Source organism: Mercenaria mercenaria, chromosome 5, assembly GCF_021730395.1.
Source record: "Mercenaria mercenaria strain notata chromosome 5, MADL_Memer_1, whole genome shotgun sequence".
NCBI lineage: Eukaryota > Metazoa > Mollusca > Bivalvia > Venerida > Veneridae > Mercenaria > Mercenaria mercenaria.
In genome coordinates this window covers 14,504,951-14,532,453 of record NC_069365.1, presented here as the reverse complement: position 1 = coordinate 14,532,453, position 27,503 = coordinate 14,504,951, and the positions used below count along the sequence as shown (strand labels likewise).

Genomic DNA, 27,503 nt, shown 5'->3' with positions numbered 1-27,503 from the left:
AGAAAGGAATTTACATTATGATTATCACAGCAGTTTCGCCACAAGAGTACACAGCAGCAGGAGTACACAGCATGTACGCTGCAGGACTCGGGCCGGGAGTACACAGCATGTACGCCGCAGGAGTACACAGCATGTACGCCGCAGGGGTAGTACACCGCAGGCTCATTTGCATGTGAAAAGTGTATGTGCCGCGTACATGCTGTGTACTATTTCCCCGCATACTAAATTCCTCCAGCGTACATCCTGTGTACTATGTAGTCCACAGCATGTACGCAGCAAGTAGTATGCGGCAGAGCTCATTTGCATGTCAAAAGTGTACTACAAACGTACTATCGGTGTATGTGCGGTGTATATCCTGCGTACTGTTTAAAGCCCTTGATTTCAGTACACATCATGTACGCATCATATACGCTGTATGTACACAGCAAGAGTACACAGCAGGCCTTTTTCTTCTGTAAGGGTATTGCCACTGCAATACTCGGTCACTTGTTCATTCTAAAACTTCCACCTAGAATGGTTATACTTACTGGTCCTATTTTAGTAAGTTCATTGTGTGAAAGATCAATCCATGCAATTTCAGTCCAGTCAGTGAACTTAAGCTGAGCAAAATCTATAAGACATTCAAGATTTGTGATACTATTGTTGTTAAATTTCAGACATCTTCCATCCGACTTGCTTCCCTCCTGTTGCACACGCTGTTTGCCTTTGCCTCGTGGAGATATTGGAGGCCGAGGTTCCTCGTCATTCATATCTAAAATACAAATATTTGAACAGGTAACATACACAGATATGAACTTTTCAAAAATCTCAAAGAAGATTTCAGAGAACTGCATTAGTTTCTGCTCTCTACTTCGCTGAACATTTAATTAACACAACTGTCAACCTTTAATGCTTTCAACATATTTCCTCAAGTAGTGCATTTAGCAGGAGAAAGTTTGAAGCAGAAAAATTATCCAATGCATCCAAAACACAGAATTCCTTTTGAGAAACATGATTTTCAGCACTTGTCTTGGAATACCTATCAGTCTGGGTAGCTACTTAAACAAGTAACATTTCATATACCATAAGTAATTTAATTTTTTTCTCAAATGTAGAGTTACTTAGATAGGTCACTTTTTGTTATAATCAAGCAGTGACTTACAGGTCCGATTACTAGCTGAGAAAACACTTTTAATCCTTAGCCTGCTGCAGGCGAATTTAACAGCCTTTGCAAACAGCTTGGAACCAGATCAGACGCCTATTAAATCGGCGTCTGATCAGGTTCCAAGCTGTTTGCTACTCTGACAATATTTCTTCCAATTTTGGAGCAAATTGAATGAACTTTACAATTTAAGCAGACGACATTCCCAGCAGACGGCAGTTTATCTAGCATGCTAAAGGTTAAAACAAAAATACATAAGCACTTTGAATTTCAGTAACATAAATAGTTTTCTGGTAAATACATGAAAAACAAAATAACTTAAACTATCAAATTACAAATTACATGTTCTCTATAAATGGTTCTCCTTTGGGGTAAAATATGAAGTTCAATAGTTGCGGACGGTATCAGACTATTCGAGTAGATTGAATGAAAATGTTTCAGCAGACTTGCTATAGAATATGATGAAAGTAAGTATACTATTACCTACTATTATTAACCAGCCTTTAACAATTATATTACTTTGGAAAATCATTTACTTACTGGAAATTAATGGTAAAATTACCGGTATCAGTGCTGAAACATCAATTTGGTAAGACCTGTTACACACATGCCTCCAAAGATGGCTTTTATGAGGTAAATGGGTTTGTAATTTTCAGTTAATGTGTTGCACAACACTGATATTTGACAGAATATTGCATAGAAAACTGCGTTTTAAGTAGGGAATATGTGCCTAAATAAAACATACAAGATATACGGCAATTGTTTTACCAACCTGCTATCTGCTCTACACCACAAAAAGAATAATCTAAAGGAGGAATGATCTCATTGTAAGTGTCTATTGCTGGTTTCATTTCTGGTCTGCGCTTTGTCTGGTAGGGTACAACACTACAATATAGTAAAGTGACTGCATGTAAAGATTATGAAACATGAAACTGGATTAAATTAGTTATTAAATTAATTTAATTCTATCCATTCCGCACAGCTATATATAATTCAAATTAAAATTAAGTTGCATAGTTTATTTCATGTCAAATTAAGTCACGTGGGTTAGATGCTGTACATGCTCATTTGATTGGCTATATCAACTGGTTCTCGCAAATTATTAGCTGATAAAATTACTCTCCGAAACTAAAATAGATGCATCATACCTTGATTCTGCTTTTAATATTTCCGGCTATAAACTTGGCAGATGGGACAGGGATATTCATGGTGGAGGACTAGCCTCCTTTGTAAGATCAGACATACCATCAAGAAAAAGAAAAGATCTTGGATGTAAAAACATTGAAAACCTAGTTTATGAGGTAACCCTTAACAAAAGTAAATGGTGTTTTATGTGTGCCTACAGGCCACCTAGTTTAAATGATGACTGTTTTATTGAAAATCTCTGTAAATCTTTAGATAAATGTTTAGCTTTATTTGACAACTATGCAGTAATTGGTGATCTAAATTTTGACTTGCTCTCTGATAGAAAAGGAAAACCTCTCCTAGATTTTTGTGAACTTTTTAGTCTGACAAATATTATTAAGGAAGCCACCTGTTTTATGAAAAATTGTAAGCCATCTCTTCTGGATGTATTTTTGACAAATTCTAATACATTATGTGTTAAAACTTTGAATTTTACAACAGGTATAAGTGACTGTCATAATATGATAAGTACTGTACAGTAATAAATAACATAACACCAACCATAACAAAAACAAAAATGTGCTTTTAAAAGTTTTAAGAATTTTAACCCTATAGATTTTAACTCTGATTTAGGAAACTTAAATGTACATGAAAGCTTGTCTCACAATAGCAGTGATATTAATGATATCTATAACTCTTTTGAATCAGAAGTTGGTAGGATCATAGATGAGCATATTCCAGTTAAATATACATACAGAAAAAAGGACCAATTGCCATATATGAATAAGGTATAAAGGAAAGCAATCTACAATAAGAAAATGTCATATCATAAATATCTAAAATATAAAAGCTCTAAAAATTGGGAAGATTATAAACAAAAAAGAAATCTTGTAAATAAACTTAACAAGAAGTCTTTAAATAACTACTTTATGGAAAGGTGTTTAGGTGGATGCAAATCAACTGATTTTTGGCAAACTATAAAACCATATATGTCTAAAAAAAGCATGCAGAAGTAAGAATAAGATAATTTTAAATGAAAACAATAACATTATTTCAAAAAATGATGAAGTAGCAGAAATTTTCAATGATTTTTTTGTGAATGTGGCAAAAGATATAGGCAAGGACTACACCTTTGATAAAAGTAACCACCCTAGCTTGAATGAAACTGCTAAAAAAGAATTCAAACAAGAAAATTTTGACTTCTCACCTACTGATCAAAATACTGTATCCAAAATAATTGATAAATTTAATATTAAAAAAGCAACTGGTGTAGATAAAATCTCTGTTAAGATATTAAGATTAGGCAAACCAGCTCTTGTACCTCACTTTACACATCTTTTGAATAATACAATAAACTCGGGCATTTTTCCAGACAGATTGAAGCAAGCTCAGATTATGCCAGTTTTCAAAAAGAATGATCCATTACTAAAGTCTAACTATAGACCAGTTAGCATTTTGCCTGTGCCCTCAAAATTTTTTGAAAAAGTTCTGTCAGTACAACTTAGCAATTATTTTGACTCTATTTTTGACAAATTTCTATGTACTTTCAGAAAAGGTTCTGGTTGCCAAACGACTCTATTGAAACTTCTTGAGGATTGGAAAACGGCTCTTGACTCAAATGAATATGTTGCTGCCATTCTGATGGACCTGTCAAAAGCATTCGACCGTCTGCCCCATAACATTCTCCTTAATAAACTCAAAATATATGGTCTAACTGATAAGTCTATAAACTTAATGTCTACCGGTAGTTATCTTTCATATAAGGAACAACAGATGAAAATTGGTAACATTGTAAGTACCTGGGCTGAAATAGATAAGGGGGTGCCTCAAGGTTCCATTCTTGGGCCTTTACTTTTTAATATTTTTATAAATGATTTTTTCTACTTTATAAACAATAGTACCCTCTATAATTATGCTGATGACAACACTCTCTCATTTCACACACCAAACTATGATGAGCTCCTCACAACTTTACAAACAAAAAGTGATACTTTAATTGACTGGTTTAGATTTAACTGTATGCAGGCTAACCCAGATAAATTCCAGGCAATTGCTGTAGGTAAAAAAACACATGATAAAGCTCCTGTTTTTAAAATCGGCAGTTCCACTATTGAATGCAAAGATATTGTGAAATTACTGGGTGTTGACATTGACTTTAAATGGTTTAAACTTTGACTCTCATATAAATAATATAATTTGTAAAAAGGCTGTTCAACAAATAAATATTTTAAAACGTATTGGTAAAAATTTAAGTAAGCTTAACAGATTAACAATATTCCATACCTTTTTGCTCTCAAACTTTAATTTTTGTCCCTTGTCTTGGCATTTTTGTTCAGTCAGTAATACTAAAAAAATTGAAAAAATCCAAGAACGTGCTCCGAGATTTTTTTATGATGATTATGATAGTTCGTATGAAAACCTACTACTTAAGGCTAAGTTACCATCATTACACTTAAGGACTAGAACAATAGCTATTGAAACTTTTAAAATTTTAAATAATATGGCCCCTACAGTTCTGTCAGATTTAGTAGTGAAAAAAGATTCAAAGTATAACTTCAGGTATTCCAATATTCTACAGGTCCCTCAAGTTAAGACAACGACATATGGTAAGAATTCGTTCCGTTATGCAGCACCAGTTCTGTGGAACTCGCTACCAGAAAGCTTCAGGAAGCTAACAGATTTTAATCGGTTCAAAAACCCAACTCCGGTTCTGGGACAGCAACAGTTGTAAATGTGTTGCATGTAAATAACAATAATAATAATAATAAAATCTTTATTTAATGAAGGTAACATACAAAGTGTACATAACATGAAAATGAAACGTAAACTTATTTTCAGTATGGCCTTCAGTCTGATCAGCAACTTCCTCACAGTAGCAAATGACAAACAACATGGAAGAAAGCATGTCACATATACAGACAGTGTCAGGGGTTCCATTTGACCCGGGACCCCGGGTCCAGACCCGGGAGATTTTCAAAAGACGCTCAAAGGACCCGGCATGATACTTGCCTGTGCGTCCTTCGGGACCCGGAGGCATTTTCCTTTGATAATCCTTTCTCTTATCATTCATTTCCTTCAGTAAAACTATTTCCACGATAGACACGTGTATTCCAAAATAAACACTCGCGGTCATGCCCTCCTGCCTTTGATCTTCTGCTAAATCCCGCCCTTTCTCCTGTAGACATGCCTCGCTGATTTTTTTATCAGCAAGTTACGTCACGGTGAGTGCACATAGGTAAGAAGAATCAATGAAGTGTTGAAATTAATTGATAAAGAGTATTGATCCTATGTACTGTCAAAAAAGGCGCCAATTATTAAATTATCGTAAGCAGCTGATTACCGAGCATGTGAAAAGTGCCCTGCAACATTTTTTCATGCCAACTTTAAATTAGACCATTGTTTAGTGATCATACCGTAATTTCAACAAGAAACTTCACAAATTTTGATGAATTTTGAAAGCAAAAATAAATTTAGAATGTCCGTTCACGAGTCTAATTACACCCGATGTCATATGCATATTTCCAAAATTCCTGAAAAAAAAAATGACTTTCAATGCAGTTTTTAATGATAAATAGCATCATTATTTGAGGAACTATCTCTGATTTAGCTTAGTTGGCCAAGTAAACTAAGCAAAAACTACTTTCCGCTGACATTCCTAAAGTGTACCAGTATCCGGATAGTACATTTTGGATACATTTTTATAGAGTGTTATAGCACTGTTCTGTTATTAAAAATTAAATGAAATATAGAAGAAAAACCTAATCAAAATAACATGAATTTTGATAAATATTAGTTTACAATATGAGACTATATGACCTGAAACTGACATTTTTATTATGCTGTAACATGATCTTGGGTTTATTGTTTTCTTAGGTAAAGATCTATGTATTACTAAATAAAAAAAATATAGTCAATTATATGAACGTGTTTGGACAGGACTCCTGTATTTTGGAAAAGGACCCTTCAAAATTTGGGCCCAAGGGTCCTGGGACTCCTGGGTTTTCAGGTCTAGTGGAACCCCTGAGTGTGTAATACTGTTATGCCTGGAGCTTTCTGCTGGTGGGTCCCGCAGACCAGCTTTTCCTACTTTGCTTCCTGAGTTGCTTTGATTAGCTTGTTTTGATGTTTTATTTTGCTTTTCCTTTTGTTTTTGCCTATTATTATGTCTTGAGTTTGCCGTGTTTTTTGTAGTTTAATAATATGCTATCGCCTCTGCTTACCTTGTTTGGCTGATTGCTTAGTATGTGCTATCTGCTTGCTTGTATGCTTCTGTGCTTATTACTGTATTACACACTGTCTGTATATGTGACATGCCTTCTTTCATGTTGTTTGTCATTTGCTACTGTGAGGAAGTTGCTGATCAGTTCTTTCCAAATCTGATTTGGGGGGATACAGTTTTTATCACCATTTCTTAAGCATACACTTTTGTGTTGTTTTTTTTTTGTACTGCAGATCTTATTTTTCCTCTCTTATGGCAGTTTTTAGACAGCAGTGTCTAGATCAGCAGCTTCAACACAGATTTTAACACTTGCATTATTACACATGCTCAACTAGTTCTATTTAAATTTGTGTGCTTAATATTTCTCTTTTGTAGCTCTTTTATAACTTCTTGTTAAACTTGTTTTAATTTGTTGTACAGTCAGTTCAAAAGCTCTTCAGAGCTTATGTTTTGTAATGTTGCCTTCTTGCCGACTCAAATTCAAACTTATTGTTATTGTAATTGTATTGTACTCGCCAATCAGATAAGTTGATATAGCATCTAGCCCACGTTACTCATATGTGACGCAATGGTGGAGCCGGCGAGAATAAATTTTCGGTTATGAAAACAGCAAAGCATTGCAGGACTTAAAGACTTGTGGTTTAATACCGAGGTTTGTGAGATACATTTTGATCGTTTTGTAAGGAACATCATTGAATTTCAGTTCCTTTTGTTCGACTGTCGTACATGAGTTTTACAGGTGATTTTCTATGATCGTCTGGTGAATGCGATCTTGTTGGACTACACATTTTTGATGAAATAGTACGAGTTTCGCAGCTCACTGTGCAAAAACGGTTTATGACAGCAAGAAATGAGAATGTTTTTTATGGATATTTATATAAAGCAGTGTGAGGGCGTATCTGCTGGAATTTTTATGGTATTTTTATTCATTGGCTAGAAATTGGCAACAAAATTAAGAGACACCAGAAAGGTACTTATCTCCCTTAGGAAAGATGTTCATCCAGATAAACGACATGGAAAACAACACAAGTACAAACTACCACAATCTTGAACATCAGCTAACCTACCTAGAGTACATGCAACCAACACGGCGACCACCAGAATATTGGAGCACCCTAGGTTCATCCAAAAATAGATCTGCACGCCAAATACAAGAATCAAAAGAAATAATCAGAAACCAGATACATGACTGCGACATCCACACCTTACTAGCATTCACTGACGGTTCTTGCCAGGGCAATCCAGGACCATGTGGAGCCGGGGCATGCATATTTATGCCACTTGATGACACACATACAGAACTGAAGAAACCAGTGTCAAGCTCAGCAAGTATCCTGCTTGGTGAAATTGTACCTATAAAAATAACATTGCAACACTGCAAAGAAGAATCAGAAAGAAGACACATAAACCACATAAAGATATTTTCAGACAGCCAATCTGCTGTAGGAATTCTACAGTTAGGTTGGAAAGCTGACACTTACACAACAACTGTGAGAGAAACTAAAAAACTGATGAAAGATCTGGACTCAGTAGGCACCAAAACAGACATCTCCTGGACACCTGGTCATGCAAACATCCTTGATAATGAAATAGCTGACCGTCTTGCAAAGGAAGCTGCAAGTGAAGCTGAGACAATGGGCGAGTCTAATATCCCAACTACCTTGCAAGACATAAAGAAAGCAGCAAAGAATTCATGTGAGATGAAATGGCAGAACAGATGGCAACTAACAGACACCGGAAGACATCTTCACCAATACATGCCTGATGTTGGGCTTAAACTTAAGGTCCCCACAATTACCAGCATCAAAGTACAATGCCAGCGTGTCATCCATCAATTGAGAACCGGATACTGCATTCTAAATGGGTATATGCATAGGATCGGGTTAGCAGAATCGCCTTTGTGCGCATGTCAGCATGGTGCTGAAACAGTCAAGCATTATCTTGAATACTGTATGCTACATGAAGAAGTGAGGGAGAGATTAAGACTAGAATTTGCTAGATACTCTGGAGTATATTCGTTCAATGCAGAACTACTACTCCAAAGAAAGAAAGATGACCCTTACACTGAATGGCAACATTTATTGAACGACACGCTCTGCATCTTCATAAGTATCACAAAGCGTCTCATGAACAATACCGCCTCACGTTAATTTAGTGGAGTACTACCTAAGTGAAAATTATATCGTGAAGAAATACCGATGTGACCGACTACCAGAGAGACATTCGAGCCAGTCAGGGCTCATGATTCAACGATTTATGTAACAAATGAGACTTTTACAGAAGTTGATAATGACCATATACCAAAATTGCCATTTTGACAGCTGGAGCCCTTGTCTATATATAGGGGTTACTATACCCCACCCCAAAACCTTTATGTGATGTACTCCTTTGATACCGACGCTGAAAATATGTTGAGGTAATTTTAAAAGTTGATTCATTTGAATAACTGAATGCAATGTTTGAATGGGAAAATAGCTGATAATATTTTTTTCCTGACCATGTAAAGAAAGTAGTTGAAAACATAACTTCTGCGGGGTAAAAACCCTTGTCTATGAAGTAGTTATATTAGTATAATTTTTACATAATTATGGCTCTAGGACTCAAATATAAGCCATTAATCTTAATCCACTCATGTGCCGGACCCCTATGCGCTACAGGTGTGCATTTAGGTCATTTTGGCTTCAAAGTTTAGCGTCCTGAAACCGGAGTTTTATTCCTTTTTATCATAGAAACAACAGAATAGGCAGGCTAAAAATGTCACATGATGAAGTGCTGAAGCTCATAAACAAATTATTCATAAAACAATTCAAAAATACACGCGAAAACCCGTTTCATCAGAAATATTGGCAAAAACAGAAAATAGATAAATCCTCAAACGTTATAATTTTGCTCTCTTCAATGCTTACCTTGTTCCGGACATTTTTGTTAAGTCGTTGTTATTACACTGCCAAAGTTTTCTTTCAAAATACAGGAACAGTTTTTAAAAATTATTTATGCCGCCATTTTGTTACTGGGGTAACGGTTGAAAATGCCCGTATGTAAACAACTTCTTATGATAGACGGATAATTAATTCTGCGGTACCGTACCGGTCACATGACAAGAAAATGGCGGAGGCACTGGTAATCCTGTTATTTTGTAATGAGCTTAGCACCCATAACGCAAAATACACAACTGCATAAAAAATCCAAACATGGGTATTTCGAAAAGGCTCACTACTCAAAGGCACTGACGTGCAAATTGTACTACAAAATTGTACGAAAATTTAGGTATCAGGAAGTTCAACTTGTGTCTTCATCGGGCCTTTATATTTTAGGAAGTGTCTAGCCGTCCGGTAACCGTAATTTATTCCAATTTTATTTTACTGTAGGAAATGAGTATAGAAGTGTTCAGTCCATTTGTCATACCTGTAGGGATGCCTGTGTTCAGTCCATTTGACATGCCTGTAGGGATGCCTGTAAGATAAGATAAGTTTTATTTTGAGTCGGCAAGACATTTACAAATAACATAAGCTCTGAAGAGCTTTTTTAACCGACTATATAACAAGTGTATGTTAACAAAAGTAAATAAGCTACAAGTAAGAAGGATAATTTACAACATAAAATCTATGAGAAACATGCTAATCCTACCAAATTTGGTTTAAAACTGCTTAAAAAGATGAAATTAGTTACAAGTTGACCAAAAATATGGGGCAAAGGTGCCGTAGTTAAGGATAACATGGTGTAATAGCCATATTTCATATCTTGTAACTGGATGGTAATATTTAAATGAAATTTGGTCACTTTAAAGACATTCAAAATTAAAAACGTTTCACCGAGAGATTTTTCAAATTTTATCATTTTGGGGGGAGATAATCGTTATTGAAGTTAACATTGATGCCTATGGGAAATATATAATTTCTTTGATTATGAGAATCTGAACTTGAGTTTTGAGAAAATTTTGCAGTAGAAAGCTGCATTATATGATTCTGATACAAATATCAAAAAGAAATTTAGTACTCCCCGTAGGGAAAATGAGAAAATTATTATTTTCTAGTTTTCAGGGGAAATAACTCATGAAAAACAAAAATTATCAGGGGAGGTAATCAGAAGGAAAGTTTTGAGAACTTCCGTCACTATATAACTTGCCAATATGCACCTTATTTCTATCGTTTGACATTTTCAAAGCTTACATTATCAAATTGTATTTACGCTTTTGGTGAAATCGAGGCCTATTACGGGTAGTAATCCTTAAGAAATATCTTAAAAAATCAGAATATCACTCAAATCAGATTTGAAAGTGACCTGATTAGCATCTTTTTCATAGGGTCAATCAATAATCATTAAAATGAACATGATTAAATAACATATGAATATAGATTTGTATTATGGTTAAAAATTAACTTTGTTTAATTAAGAATTTGCATACAGACACGATATATAAGCTCTAACATTAGATTTTCCAATAGACAGGCAGGGTTGCAAGCAAGAGATCTAGGGCAGACGTTATTGAGGTTTACAAACTTATGCACAAACTTGACATAACAGCCACTAACATGTTAACTGTCAGGGAAGAAACAAATACAAGAGGCCACAATCAGAAACTATTTAACCTAGAGCGTGAGTAATTATTAGAAGAAATGCTTTTACGCATCGTGTTGTGGACAGTTGTAACTCGCTTCCCAATAGTGTCATTGAAGCACAAACTCTAAATACATTTAAGGCTAGGTTAAATAGACACTGGACAGGTGATTATAAGTTTCATGCCAAATGTTACAACCCTTACTAAAATTAAATGTGAAGTGATAGGTGTTTTATCATGATACAAGTGACAGATAAGTGCTCTACAAATCAGGAAAGCTATAAGAAACTAATTATCCATCAGAGTGAATAATTTTAAATTTTAACTGTGTTGTGTAAATAAATGTATTGTGAATAATTGACTGAAAAAGAATAAAAGTGAGTGAATTACTAAAATAAGAGATAAAACAACAAAAAGTGAAAACTTAATAGTATGCCAATATGGTAAAACAATTGCCAAAAGGGCCTAAGAAGCTAAGTAGCTTAGCATCCAGAAGAGGATGTTCCGGCCTCAACGACTAAGTAACTAAGTAAGACTAAGTAATTATGGTTAAAAATTAACTTTGTTTAATTAAGAATTTGCATACAGACATGATATATAAGCTCTATCATTACATTTTCCAATACACAGGCAGGGTTGCAAGCAACAAGGTACTTCACATTAAAGTTGATAGGTACACAGACATGTTATTTTAGTTCAGTTAAAGGGATGTAATTAAATAAACACAAAATGAATACAACATGAACTAAAGCAGAAATACAACATTTGAAAAACAAACACAAGTAAGTCTCAATTACATACAAAACAAACATTAAGCTACAGCAAATTCAGGAAGACAAAAATCACACAACACACATCTACAATAGACACAATAGCAGTAAGCAGACTACAAAGGCAAAATGAAACTCAGTGCTTGAAAAAAATATATATAAAGCGGCAAAACTAAAAGACAAAAATAAAGGAACAAAAGCAATCTTAAGCTTGAGAATACATTTAGCCAAGCATGCACTTAACTTTATGCTGCATCTGTGTTATGAAACCCCCCTAGAGCAGGAGGTACATTTACATACTGTGCCATTCCATGACTGAATAAGGGTTTTAGTCCATTTATGTGTTCAGTCCATTTGTCATACCTGTAGGGATGCCTGTATTCAGTCCATTTGACATACCTGTAGGGATGCCTGTGTTCAGTCCATTTGTCATATCTGTAGGGATGCCTGTGTTCAGTCCATTTGTCATACCTGTAGGGATGCCTTTGTTCAGTCCATTTGTCATACCTGTAGGGATGCCTGTGTTCAGTCCATTTGTCATACCTGTAGGGATGCCTTTGTTCAGTCCATTTGTCATACCTGTAGGGATGCCTGTGTTCAGTCCATTTGTCATACCTGTAGGGATGCCTATGTCCATTTGACACACCTGTAGGGATGCCTGTGTTCAGTCCATTTGACATACCTGTAGGGATGCCTATGTCCATTTGTCATACCTGTAGGGATGCCTGAGTTCAGTCCATATGACATACCTGTAGGGATGCCTGTGTTCAGTCCATTTGTCATACCTGTGGGGATGCCTGTGTTTAGTCCATTTGACATACCTGTAGGGATGCCTATGTCCATTTGTCATACCTGTAGGGATGCCTGTGTTCAGTCCATTTGACATACCTGTAGGGATGCCTGTGTTCAGTCCATTTGACATACCTGTAGGGATGCCTATGTCCATTTGTCATACCTGTAGGGATGCCTGTGTTCAGACCATTTGACATATCTGTAGGGATGCATATGTCCATTTGTCATACCTGTAGGGATGCCTGTGTTCAGTCCATTTGACATACCTGTAGGGATGCCTATGTCCATTTGTCATACCTGTAGGGATGCCTGAGTTCAGTCCATTTGTCATACCTGTAGGGATGCCTGTGTTCAGTCCATTTGTCATACCTGTAGGGATGCCTGAGTTCAGTCCATTTGTCATACCTGTAGGTATGCCTGAGTTCAGTCCATTTGACATACCTGTAGGGATGCCTGTGTTCAGTCCATTTGACATACCTGTAGGGATGCCTATGTCCATTTGTCATACCTGTAGGGATGCCTATGTCCATTTGACATACCTGTAAGGATGCCTGTGTTCAGTCCATGTTTGTTGTTGTAGGATACACGTAATTTTTCCTGGCAAATTCCCCAAAACATTTGGGGACATATCACCAACTCAGTTATGGCTGTGAAAAATTTAAAAGACTGTGTCATACCTTCATGTGCTCTCAGCATTCTCAGAGTATCTCAGCTTTTCTCTGCTATATAGTCACTGGCCTGCGGCCCTTGGCCTGCAGGTTGGCGTAGACACAAATACACCTATTTGATTTTGTTATAACCCTCAGCAGTCCTTCAGACTTTCTAAATCAATGGAGCAGCCTTTGAAACTTGCTGTACCCAAATACAGGGTTGATCCAAAAGTAATGTAATAATGCATGCAGCCATAAAGTCATGTGTGACAAAAAGAAAGCAGTAATTATTCTTAAAAAAGTACTGTGATATATTTATAATATTTTCAAAAATTATCACCAAAATATATTGTATACCTATTAAGATATGTAATAGTTATTGTTCGAGGAATAGGTATGCATTGTGTTTATAAACCTGTGAGGGATTTGTGGTTTAACTGGGTTATTTTTAAAAATACAACTTCATTACTTGTGTTCCATGTTAATTGTACAGAAAATCGTCACAATTTTCATTAGCAGACTATTAATTAACTTGGAGGAAATTTGTGTAGTTTGTATTTTTTTGCAATTATATCTTTGTCAATATATTCTTAGTAAAATAAAATGTCCTGTTTCATGAAGCATTTTCCACTCTTGCGGAAGAATATGCCCATATTAACTTTTAGACAAATGTCAAGACCTGCTTAGAATTGAATGTTAAAACTTTACAGTAAAGTAATGTTTAGATCAATTTTCAAGATACATAAAACTGGTCAGATTTTTTTCAGTTAAAAGATACTTTTTTGAAACAATGTATTCTATATTTACGGAGTCAATCACGCGTTCACCTAAAATGTCATGCACGGACTTCTCATGATTCTACTGCATTGTTTCTGTTGCTTACGCATAACTTTAAATTTAATCTCTGACTAGTGCGTAAGTGTGTTGACAATTTTGCTCAGTGGTTAGAGCATTGGACTAGCATCAGAGCGACTTGGGTTCGATTCCCATTACAGGCACTTAAGATTTTTGTGCAGATAGTAGAAATAGAACATGTCTGGAAATTCTTATAAACCTCATAAGCGGTCTTTATAGACCTCATCGGAACAAAGAAGCCGGTAGGTAACAACATATATGGAAAGCATGGTAACAATAAGGAACTCTTATGTTGGAAAAAATTAGGTCAGAAATAAAGTCACACATGTGAATACCTTATTGTTGTAATTTTTTTTTAAAGTTTAAACACTCTCTGAATAATCTGATTCATAATAACTTGCCTTGAGGAATATAAAACCTGTCATAGAGTACTTGAACAGAGGTTTTCTAGAAAAGTGTGCTTGTAGTAATACATGTACGTCATCTTGACAGACTTACTGTTAAGTAGTCTTATAATTACTGTTAAAATAATTTGATATCATTGATTTCTTGTGAAAAAAGTCTTTTAGGAAACAGAAGTTGTTGCTTCAAAATAAATTTAAAATCTGACAGATTTACAAACTGTATTGACAGGTTTGGTTTAGTCTGCTTCTGTTAGTGACTACAGTACATCAAGTGATCTGTCTGAACAATGGTTTGGCACGGACTCCCCCTATGGGTTGGTTGTCATGGGAACGATACAGATGTAACATTGATTGCGATGCTGATCCAGACAATTGTATCAGGTAATTTCTGTACCAGTCATTTTTAATTGAGTTGTTGAAAGTAAGTGTCTTAAAAATAGATTCTCAACACTGTCAAGTGTGTGGAAAAAATGCTGACAAATGTGTGGAAATTATGCTGACAAGTGTGTGGAAAGTATGCTATGCTGACAAGTGTGTGGAAAGTATGCTGACAAGTATGTGGAAAGTATGCTGGCAAGTGTCCATGATAATTATAAATGCTGTGTAAATGAATGTTTTTGTTAACTTCAATGCTGTTGAAGTTGTATTGTTGGCTCTTTTCACAATAATAAAATGAGTTTATTCATTTGAAAAGAGATTATATATTCATATATAAACTGATTTCATGGCGCTTCATAATTTTCTGAATTTTTATTTACAATAAGGCTTTTCTTTTTTCATGTATGTTTTACAAAATCAGTTTACATGTATAAGCCTACTAGCAAGTAACCTTTGTTCCTAATCATGGCAAAGTAAAATTGCAATTAAATGATTGATTGATGAACACATAGTGGGTAACGGAACAAACCTGAAATATATTGCCTCCATTGTTGCTTTCCATTGTTTTTATGTCACATTTATCTTTTTCAGTGAAAAACTGTACATGACCATGGCTGATCTGATGGTATCAGAAGGCTACAAGGATGCTGGGTACCAATATGTCAATATAGATGATTGCTGGATGACAAAACAGAGGGACAAAAAGGGTTCCCTGGTACCAGACCCAAAAAGGTTCCCACATGGGATAAAATATCTAGCAGATCATGTGAGAATTTGACTACATTTTCATTCAAGACATAACTTTTAAGAAGAAGCTTTTAAATGACTTTATAATGATTTTATAAACAGAAGAAGCAGTGGTAATACACTCGTCTGTATAAATACTTTTTTGTATGAAACTTTTTAAGTGCATTTGTAGCTTTTTCAAAAAGTATACTAAGACCAGTCACTAGTGTCTAGTATTTAATGGATTAGTTATTGAGACTAATATTACTGTCAGCATGATGTAAATACTTTACAGATACATTCAAAAGGACTGAAAATGGGAATTTATGAAGACTTTGGCACAAAAACATGTGGAGGTTACCCAGGTAGCAAGTTCTACCTGCAGAAAGATGCTGAGACATTTGCAGCATGGGGCGTAGACATGCTCAAACTAGATGGTTGCTACACAAATAAAGGAGATTATGATTATGGTATTTTTTTACAACTATATGTTTCATAAAATGATTATATGTAGTCATCAGTAAAGGTATATTTTCCATTCCTGAGTTTGATTAAATAACATGCCAGCTGTAAAAGTTAAAGATTTATTAGCTGATCTGTTAGAAATTTTTGGAATTGTGGAACCTTTGTAATTTGCATCCATGTCTCATAAGTTTTGCATTTAAGCAGGTTTTAAGAATCTACTTGTCCAATGATTTCTAACTTCTGTTATATCTTTGGCATCATTAGTTGATCTCGCAGTACAAGTTACATAACTTTAAATTATATTGTTATTAACATTATTTTGTCAAAATTATGACCCTTTTTTGTACGCCCAAAGGGGGCATATTATGTTATGACACCAGTGTCCGTCTGTCCGTCCGTTAGCAATTTTGTGTCCACTCTATAACTCTTGAACCCCTTGAAGGATCTCAAAGAAACTTTACACAAATGTTCACCACATGGAGACAACATGCAGAGTGCATGTTTTGGATAGCTCACTTCATAGTCAAGGTCACACTGGGATCAAAGGTCATATTACTTTGTTTCATGTTTGCTTTGTAGCTCTTGAACTGCTTAAAGGATTTTAAAGAAACTTGGCACAAATGTTCACCACATCGACACGATGTGCGGAGCGCATTTTTTGGATGGCTCACTTCAAGGTCAAGATCATACTTAGGGGTCATAGGTCATACCTTCGGGCGTATATTGCTCCGCATTGCGATGCTCTTGTTAAAATATGTCATGAAAGCTTTGTATGTAAGCACTTACACATATTTGGTCAAAAAGCAAGTTTCATATCTCTGGGGTGCATTTTGGCAAATTTAATTCCCCTTTCTGACTTATTAATTTTGGTGAAAGTTTTACATCTAATTAGGTTTCTCAAGAACTGTGGTACAGATTGCTGTCAAACTGTTCATATGTCTCAGCAGTATGAAATGACCATTCTGTGCCAGGTTTCCTATATTTGACTTAAGCTTACAAAAGTTTGTCGTATTATCAACAAATTTTGCTAAAGCTTTTGTATGTAAGCCATTATTAGGTGGAATTACTTCCAGTTTTTTAACACTTACCCTGCTAAATTTCTAAAATGGAATGGTCCATCATTCATACCATTTATTATTCAAAGAGGTGTTCACTGAAAATTTACTGACTGAATAGCGAACAGTGCAGACCATGATCAGCCTGCACGGATTTTTTATTATCCACACAATACATTTGAAAAGCAACTTAGATGTAATTTAATAGACTACTTTCCTGCTTTATCATACCCAGGTCTGAATACTTGTCATTCTAAAACTTAAAAAGATTGTTATAATAATGTTTTCTACTATAAGTCTGAAAAAAAATGTAAATAAGTATAGTAACGTCTACAAGGTACATGTTTAGTTTGGGGAGGAATTAGAATTGAAATAAGCTTTTGTAGTTTTCGATGTAAATAGAATTTTTATATTATATTCCTATTTAAGTCTGAAGAAATTTATAAAATAATAAATATTGAATGATTAGAACATTACCTGAGTGTTAGAGTTATTTTTTTTTTAACTGTTTTGATTTTATAATTAAAAAAATCTATTAGGAAATCTTAATAAAGGAAATTAAAATCTATTAGTACCTGAATTATACAAATGTTCATTATAATCTTGTTGAATTAAAAAGATGTGACTGATTTCTTTACTTGGCATAATCTTACATTTTGTTTCAATGTTCTATAGGCTATCCAATCATGGAATTCTTCTTGAACCGGACTGGACGTCCTATGCTGTATTCCTGCAGCTGGCCTGCTTACATATCAAATGTAAGTATTACAGTCAAACCTGTATAAAGCAGCCAAACAAGGCAGAAGTACAATATGGTTGCTTAAGTTCAGATAAGAACAAATGAGCCGCACCATGAGTAAACCAACATAGTGCATTTGCGACCAGCATGGATCCAGACCAGCCTGCGCATCAGTGCAGTCTGGTCAGGATCCATGCTGTTTGCTAACGGTTTCTCTAATTGCAATAGGCATTGAAAGCAAACAGCATGGATCCTGACTAGACTGTGCGGATGAGCAGGCTGGTCTGGATCTATGCTGGTCGCAAACGCACTATGTCGGTTTTCTCATGGCGCGGCTCAAATAATTTGAATTTGGGAAGCTAGCAGACTGGTTTCTTAAGGCAAGTTACTGCTTAATACAGGTGGCTGCTAGAATGGGTTTGATTGTTTAAAACTTTTGCTAAGGGCCTCCGTGGCTGAGTGGTTAAGGTCACTGACAAATCACTTACCCCTCACAGATGTGGGTTCAGGGTACTGAATTCTTCATGTGAGGAAGCCGTCAAGCTGGCTAACGGAAGGTTGATGGTTCTACCAAGATGCCAGCCTGTGATGAAATAATGCACAGAGGTGCACCTTTGGTCTCCCTTCACCATCGAAAGCTGGAAAGTTGTGCCATATGACTCAAATTATGTTGGTGCAACGTTAAACCCAACCAAAAAAAAAAAAAAATGGTAACATTTGTTTTATTGATATATAATCCATCATATGGAAAAGAGTTATTAAATTCAAGCATTTGCAGAAGTTGCTCGTAATTTAAACTCACATCATTACTGCTTTTACATTGTGATGTTACGGTGTCACTGCTGATTCGTACCCAGTCAAGTTCGGCTGTGAGGATTTTCAAACATGTTAGTATGTGTTATTGGCTAGACCCTCAAATTAATGCGAGTTTTTAACATTAGTCATGTCACTTTAGACTGTTAATATAGATTTAGTATTAATGGTCTTTACTTCTCTATGATCACATCTTAAGTAAATTGCATCTTTTATACATATTGTCAGTCATGACCTGTCTTACCATGTTCAGTTGATAATGTAGCTATTTGTTTAGTTAAAGGCGTACGCTAGAATTCCCTGTATATGAGATGGGCGAAAATTTTCCCAATAACAGAATTTCTTCAAACTTTGGATATTGAAGGACAATCATCTAAGAAACAAAAAAATGCAATAAAAATCAGAGGTCACTGGATTCAAAAAAGAGTTATCTGCCCTTGATAACGTCATTTTTTGGGGAAATGCCGTTTTCAAGGGCAGATAACTCTTTTTCGATACCGGTGACCTATGATTTTTATTGCATTTTTTAGTTTCTTAGATGATTGTCCTTCAATATCCAAAGTTTGAAGAAATTCTGTTATTGGGAAAATTTTCGCACCAAATTCTAGCATACGTCCTTAAGTCAGTACAGAAATAATAGTATTTTATAAACTGTTTTATTTAGAAATCCCAGGAAGTAATGTGTATGCTGTATTTCAGCCTAATTATGTGAAAATTGCCAAGTACTGTAACATCTGGCGTAATTATGCTGATATCGGAGATTCCTGGGACAGTGTTAGAGGTATTATAGAGTATTATGGGAAGGACAAAGGGAACTTCAGCAAAGTGGCAGGACCTGGAAATTTTAATGATCCTGATATGGTAAATATTATTGTCAAGGGGCTAAACTCTAGATACTAGCTGAAAATAACTGTTCTTTAAAATTGAAGTTTATATTATTGACATGAGTTTCTGTTTCAAAACTATTTTAAAAATGCTAAATCAAGAAGAAGAAAAGACATGCTTGAGTCGGGATTTGAACCTGGGTTGTCACCATAATAAAAACTTTCCAAATCTTGATCAATACATCAGAGATGAATTTGTACTTAACAACAGACTTCTGTCACCAATATTATGTTGCTGCGGAAACAAAAGAATGTTACCCTTATTTCAGTCAAAGTTTATTTTATGTTTACTATAAAACTGAGAAGTAATTGTTCATATTTTCAAATCCAAAATTTTCGCACATTTTATCTTTGGAAGTATTAAACATTGTCTATTGCACTTTTCAGCTATATTAATACAGAACTATTTCTTGTATACAGTTGATTATAGGAGACTATGGTTTAAGTTATGAGCAACAGAAGACACAGATGGCTCTATGGTCAATAATGGCATCACCATTGTTCATGTCAAGTAACCTGAGGAAGATGCCTCCAGCATCAAAAGCCTTACTGCTCAACAAGAGGGCAATAGCTGTAAACCAGGATCCCCTGGGTATACAGGGGACTAGGATAGATATGGTATGTGGCAATAGCTGTAAACCAGGATCCCCTGGGTATACAGGGGACTAGGATAGATATGGTATGTGGCAATAGCTGTAAATCAGGATCCCTGGGTATGCAGGGGACTAGGATAGATATGGTATGGGGCAATAGCTGTAAATCAGGATCCCCTGGGTATGCAGGGGACTAGGATAGATATGGTATGGGGCAATAGCTGTAAACCAGGATCCCCTGGGTATACAGGGGACTAGGATAGATATGGTATGTGGCAATAGCTGTAAATCAGGATCCCTGGGTATACAAGGGACTAGGATAGATATGGTATGGGTTAATAGCTGTAAACCAGGATCCCCTGGGTATGCAGGGGACTAGGATAGATATGGTATGGGGCAATAGCTGTAAATCAGGATCCCCTGGGTATGCAGGGGACTAGGATAGATATGGTATGTGGCAATAGCTGTAAATCAGGATCCCCTGGGTATGCAGGGGACTAGGATAGATATGGTATGTGGCAATAGCTGTAAATCAGGATCCCCTGGGTATACAGGGGACTAGGATAGATATGGTATGTGGCAATAGCTGTAAATCAGGATCCCTTGGGTATGCAGGGGACTAGGATAGATATGGTATGTGGCAATAGCTGTAAATCAAGATTCCCTGGGTATGCAGGGGCCTAGGATAGATATGGTATGTGGCAATAGCTGTAAATCAGGATCCCTGGGTATGCAGGGGACTAGGATAGATATGGTATGGGGCAATAGCTGTAAATCAGGATCCCCTGGGTATGCAGGGGACTAGGATAGATATGGTATGGGGCAATAGCTGTAAATCAGGATCCCCTGGTTATGCAGGGGACTAGGATAGATATGGTATGTGGCAATAGCTGTAAATCAGGATCCCCTGGCTGGGTATACAGGGGACTAGGATAGATATGGTATGTGGCAATAGCTGTAAATCAGGATACAGGGGACTAGGATAGATATGGTATGTGGTAGTAACTATAAATTGGGATCTTTTGGTGTACAGATATCTAGGATAGATATGGTATGTGTATGAACATGTTGGGCAATAGCTATAAATCAGGATCCACTGAGTATACAGGGGACTAGGATAGATATGGTATGTGGCAATAACTATAAATTGGGATCCTTTTGGTATACAGAGATCTAGGATAGATATGGTATGTGTATAAACATGTTGGGCAATAGCTATAAATCAGGATACACTGAGTATACAGGAATCTAGGATTGATATGGTATGTGGCAATAACTATAAATTGTGATCCACTGGGTATACAGGGGACTAGGATAGATATGGTATGTGGCAATAACTATAAATCAGGATCCACTGAGTATACAGGAATCTAGGATGGATATGGTATGTGGCAATAACTATAAATTGGGATCCTTTTGGTATACAGAGATCTAGGATAGATATGGTGTATGTATAAACATTTTGGGCAATAGCTATAAATCAGGATACACAGTATACTGGGGACTAGGATTGGGATTAATATGGTATGTGGCAATAACTATAAATTGGGATCCACTTGGTATACAGGGGACTAGGATAGATATGGTATGTGGCAGTAACTGTAAACCGGGATCCTTTTGGTATACAGAGATCTAGGATAGATATGGTATATGTATAAACATGTTGGGCAATAGCTATCAATCAGGATACTCTGAGTATACAAGAATCTAGGATTGATATGGTATGTGGCAATAACTATAAATTGTGATCCACTGGGTATACAGGGGACTAGGATAGGTATGGTATGTGGCAATAGCTGTAAATCAGGACCCACTGGGTATACAGGAGTCTAGGATTGGGATTGATATGGTATGTGGCAATAACTATAAATTGGGATCCACTGGGTATACAGGGGACTAGGATAGATATGGTATATGTACAAACATGTAGGACAATAGCATCAGATCAGGATCCACTGGGTGGATGGGGATCTAGAATAAATGTTTGTGTATCAACATGTAAAGCAATATCTTTAAACTAGGATCCACTGGGTAAAGGGAGATGTATGATAGATATGGTATGTGTACAAACATGTAGGGGAATAGCTCTAGATCAGGATCCACTAGGTTGACAGGGATCTATATTAAATGGGGTATGTGAAACAACATGTAAAGCAATAGCTTTAAAATAGGATCCACTGGATATACTGGGATCTAGGATAGGTATGGTATGTGTACGAACATGTTGGGCAATAGCTATAAATCAGGATCAACTGAGTATACAGATTTTTGTTTTGATAAAATGCATATTTATTATTGAATACCCCAGTAGTTATGAGGAACATGAATTAAAATTGATAAAGAAACATAAAGTAATATCCATATCAGTTTTTCAAAGCTCATATCAGTTTTTCAAAGCCCTTATATAGAGGGGTGGGGGCAGGTACACGTGTTATGCTACTTTTTGCAAGTCCAAGTTTGACATTGAATCTTTAAAGATATTTGGAGCTGATTTTAATTGGCGTAGTTTGATACATTAAATAGATGGTGAAGAGAAATTTGAAGAGCACATAAACTATAATAAATTTTCCAAAAATGGCACTCTGTTGAGCAGCTTTCAGATTTGAACTTGAACTTTATGTACCATTTATCGGGCTGTTTAGCTCACAATCCCAAAACCTGCCAGTGACATTGACGCAAGATTTAAAACAAACACTCAAGTGAATCAGTCAGTTTTTTGAAAATCTTCTTGCTTTTAATATAACATATGTGACTGTAATTTATTCAAAGCAGTGTGATTTTTCTATAATTACAGATTGGGAAAAATATTGAAGTGTGGACCAAGCCTATATCACCTAAAGGCAAATCCATAGCTTTTGCATTCCTCAATACAGAAGAAGGTGGAGGGCCTACTGAGGTAATTTTACTTTTCATTATAAGGCAGAGGGTAGCTTTTCATTCCTTAAAGCTGCAGAAAGTAGAAGGCTTACTGAGGTAATCTTGCATTCCTTTATACTGCAGAAGACGAGAGCCTACTGAAGTTAAATTACATTTCTTAATACTGCAGAAGACGAGAGCCGACTGAGGTAAAATTACATTTCTTAATACTGCAGAAGACGAGAGCCGACTGAGGTAAAATTACATTTCTTAATACTGCAGAAGACGAGAGCATTTCTTAATACTGCAGAAGACGAGAGCCTACTGAGGTAAAATTACATTTCTTAATACTGCAGAAGACGAGAGCCTACTGAGGTAAAATTACATTTCTTAACACTGCAGAAGACGAGAGCCTACTGAGGTAAAATTACATTTCTTAACACTGCAGAAGACGAGAGCCGACTGAGGTAAAATTACATTTCTTAATACTGCAGAAGACGAGAGCCTACTGAGGTAAAATTACATTTCTTAATACTGCAGAAGACGAGAGCCTACTAAGGTAAAATTACATTTCTTAATACTGCAGAAGACGAGAGCCTACTGAGGTAAAATTACATTTCTTAATACTGCAGAAGACGAGAGCCTACTGATGTGAAATTACATTTCTTAATACTGCAGAAGACGAGAGCCTACTGAGGTAAATACTGCAGAAGACGAGAGCCTACTGATGTAAAATTACATTTCTTAATACTGCAGAAGAGGAGAGCCTGCTGATGTAAAATTACATTTCTTAATACTGCAGAAGACGAGAGCCGACTTAGGTAAAATTTCATTTCTTATTACTGCTGAAGACGAGAGCCTACTGATGTAAAATTACATTTCTTAATACTGCAGAAGACGAGAGCCGACTGAGGTAAAATTACATTTCTTAATACTGCAGAAGACGAGAGCCTACTGAGGTAAAATTACATTTCTTAATACTGCAGAAGACGAGAGCCTACTGATGTAAAATTACATTTCTTAATACTGCAGAAGACGAGAGCCTACTGAGGTAAATACTGCAGAAGACGAGAGCCTACTGATGTAAAATTACATTTCTTAATACTGCAGAAGAGGAGAGCCTACTGATGTAAAATTACATTTCTTAATACTGCAGAAGACAAGAGCCTACTGAGGTAAAATTACATTTCTTAATTCTGCAGAAGACGAGAGCCTACTGATGTAAAATTACATTTCTTAATACTGCAGAAGACGAGAGCTTACTGAGGTAAAATAACATTTCTTAATACTGCAGAAGACGAGAGCCTACTGAGGTAAAATTACATTTCTTAATACTGCAGAAGATGAGAGCCTACTGATGTAAAATTACATTTCTTAATACTGCAGAAGACGAGAGCTTACTGAGGTAAAATAACATTTCTTAATACTGCAGAAGACGAGAGCCTACTGAGGTAAAATTACATTTCTTAATACTGCAGAAGATGAGAGCCTACTGATGTAAAATTACATTTCTTAATACTGCAGAAGACGAGAGCTTACTGAGGTAAAATAACATTTCTTAATACTGCAGAAGACGAGAGCTTACTGAGGTAAAATTACATTTCTTAATACTGCAGAAGACGAGAGCTTACTGAGGTAAAATAACATTTCTTAATACTGCAGAAGACGAGAGCCTACTGAGGTAAAATTACATTTCTTAATACTGCAGAAGGCAGGTGGCATGCATATGTAATTTCAAATTCCATAATGCTGCAAAAGGCAGAGGGCTTACTGGGGTAATTTAAAATTCCTTAAAGATAACAGCAGCAGCAACAACAGCAACAAAATTGTTATGCATATTATGGTTCATAAAAGGCTTTATTTGTAGACATTTCAAGTTTGCATTCAACTTCTAAAATATAGAGCAAAAAAAAACAATATAATTCAAATGACAAGAAAATGAAACACCCTTAAAGATTAATCGAAAAGTAACAAATAAAAACTGGAATTATTACATGTTAGTTTGCGGAATAATATTGCAATCTGATTTGAAAAAAAACAATTTTGCTGTTTTCCTTGACAACCGTTACTGTAAATTGTGCCAAAAAATATTGTCCTTGTTAAAATATAATATACATTAGTCACCCGCAAGGATACATCCAATAATATCTGTAACAGTGAACCTAACTTTTTTATTTTATGGCTGTCATTCTTTATTTTGAACTTCACAGGTGAGTTACCCGGTGAGCAAGCTAGGTGCCATAGCCCCTGCAGGTTACAGCATTACAGAAGTGTTTTCTGGTACGTTTATAGGAAAGTTCAAACCCCACGACAGTCTTAATGTCACTGTAGATCCGACAGGAGTGTTCTTTGGAGTGGCTGAGTTTCGTGGTTAAAGCTTATTGTGATACAGATCTGATCTTTAACAGCAACTTTGAGACATTCCATTATGCATGTAATGCAATACAATGTTATTCAGAGGCATTTGATGTCTTTTATATAGAGGATATTACATGAGTGTCTTTTCATATTGAATTTATCAAAGGAGTTGAATAAAATAATAAAATGCGAGACTCTGTCGAGCATTTTATCAATTTTATTCAACAAGTTTAATAAATTCAATGTGGAAAGACACAAATGTAATATTCTGTTTATCACATGTAAGCTTTTCTTGTTGAAACATCAGAATTTCTTCTTTCTTTACCTATTATAGACTAAGTTAAATCGACCAACATCTTCTATAGATAAATGATGTCAACGTCAAAGCTTTATTACACTAGTGTATTATCAAATTTATGTGATGGCTTTTTTTCACTCCTACTTTGTCAAACGTGATATAGCCCTTTACAGCATTTTTATCAACATGATATCTTATTGTTCAGTAAAACCATTGTATGTAATCGCTACTAAGTGAAGAACAAGTGCTATTACCTTTAGCTGATTTATTATGTACTGAGTTGGTGGTGCAATGAAAGAAACTGTGTGTCATCTTTTTGATTAAAAATCTGAAGAAATAAGTAAGTTTATTGAAAACTTTTTTCAGGTTTAAAAAAATCTCCTTGTACAAAAATCTCATATTTTCAGCTCTTATTTTAGAGAGTAAAGATCTCGTATAAAGTATATTTGATATAATTATTATAAGAAATTCTTGTTAGCTCAACTATTTGAAGAATAGTCTAGTTATTCTACTCACCCTGACGTTGGTGTCGGCATGACACCTTGGTTAAAGTTTTGCATGCAAGTACATATGGCTATCATTTAAAGGCATATAGCTTTGAAACTTATTTTTTCTTTTTCTAGGTCAATTACCAACCTCTCTGGGTCAAGTCCCATAACTCTGACCTACATTTTGGCCAAATTGTGCCCCCTTTTGGACTTAGAAAATCCTGGTTAAAGTTTTGCGTGCAAGTACATACACCTATTACGAAAAGGCGTACAGATTTAAAACTTATTTTTTCCTTTTCTAGATCAATTACCAACCTCACTGGGTCAAGTCCCATTACTCTGACATATATTTTTGGCAAATTATGCTCCAATTTGGACTTAGAAAGTTCTGGTTAAAGTTTTGCATGCAAGTTACTATCTGCAGAACAAAATGCAGATATTAAATTGAATCTTCACATGTGCCTTCAGGGTTTTAAAACTAGTTGATTGCATCAAGTCCAAAAACTCTGACTTGCATTTTGGTCAAATTATGCCCCCTTTTAAACTTGAAACTTCTGGTTAAAGTTTTGCATGCAAGTTACTTTCTCCAAAACTAATGCAGATACTGGATTGAAACTCTATAGATATTTTAACATTTTGGGTAATATTTTCCTGCCTCTGGGACAATAATTCGAATAGTCAGGCATTGGCTGTCTTACAGACAGCTCTTGTTTTTGTATTATTTTTGAGAAGTAGATCTCGCATATTGCTGATATTTGTATTTCATTATAAATTCTTTATTCTGTTTACTAGTGTATTATGTTGTTCACACTTAATTATGCAGTTTAGTAAATCATGGAAAAACAAAGTAATATAGTTAGAATCGGAGCTTAGTGATGGCTGTTTTGTCAATACTAGACTTTATGCAATTATTTCAACTGTATATAATATATACAATATAATCCAGTGTCAAAATAGTCTCTAAACTTGAAACTTGGTGTATCTACAATGGGAATTATGTTTATTTTACATTGTGAGGAGTTTTTGATGTGAGGATAGACTGTGATAGAACATGAATAAATTAAATGCAGATACAAAGAGCTTTGGAACTAGAAACAGTTTTTGATCGGATATTTGAAATGCTACTGATTTATTAGATTGAATAATGTTTAAAAACTAGTGTCTCTTCTTACATTTTGAATGTAATCAATTTGCAATGATGTCAAATAAATTTATATTATACTCAGAAGTTGAATTTCTTATTGAGCTTATATTTCTTTACAAAACAATCAGGATTCAGTGAATAATCATTCCCTCTCCAACACAGCCAAATATGTCTTTAAAATTTAAAATGGTT

The 27,503-nt window shown here is 35.5% G+C and overlaps 2 protein-coding genes across 5 annotated transcripts; one reads left to right on the top strand and one right to left on the bottom strand.

The window, feature by feature from the left end:
* Positions 1 to 467: 467 nt before the first annotated feature.
* On the bottom strand, positions 468 to 9,548 carry LOC123556511 (leucine-rich repeat-containing protein 51-like). Of its 2 annotated transcripts, XM_053542749.1 has the most exons (4): positions 9,392 to 9,477; positions 4,550 to 4,611; positions 1,914 to 2,026; positions 468 to 751 (listed from the first exon to the last, which is right to left on the bottom strand). In XM_053542749.1, exons 3-4 carry the CDS (start codon positions 1,990 to 1,992, stop codon positions 483 to 485), a joined length of 348 nt encoding a protein of 115 aa, XP_053398724.1. In that variant the 5' UTR covers positions 1,993 to 2,026; positions 4,550 to 4,611; positions 9,392 to 9,477; the 3' UTR covers positions 468 to 482. The 2 variants fall into 2 exon arrangements, with proteins under 2 accessions (XP_053398724.1, XP_053398723.1); XM_053542748.1 differs by lacking the exon at positions 4,550 to 4,611 and having other exon boundaries at positions 9,392 to 9,548.
* LOC123556509 (alpha-N-acetylgalactosaminidase-like) lies at positions 9,500 to 27,388 on the top strand. 3 transcript variants are annotated; one of them, XM_045347276.2, is made up of 9 exons: positions 9,500 to 9,605; positions 14,744 to 14,895; positions 15,484 to 15,658; positions 15,914 to 16,088; positions 17,814 to 17,896; positions 19,390 to 19,551; positions 19,995 to 20,192; positions 22,962 to 23,063; positions 25,234 to 27,388. In XM_045347276.2, the coding sequence occupies exons 1-9, from the start codon at positions 9,591 to 9,593 to the stop codon at positions 25,396 to 25,398; spliced, it is 1,227 nt and encodes a 408-aa protein (XP_045203211.2). In that variant the 5' UTR covers positions 9,500 to 9,590; the 3' UTR covers positions 25,399 to 27,388. The 3 variants fall into 3 exon arrangements, with proteins under 3 accessions (XP_045203211.2, XP_045203210.2, XP_053398722.1); XM_045347275.2 differs by lacking the exon at positions 9,500 to 9,605 and adding an exon at positions 9,842 to 9,940; XM_053542747.1 differs by lacking the exon at positions 9,500 to 9,605 and adding an exon at positions 12,896 to 13,060.
* The last annotated feature ends 115 nt before the right edge of the window (positions 27,389 to 27,503 follow it).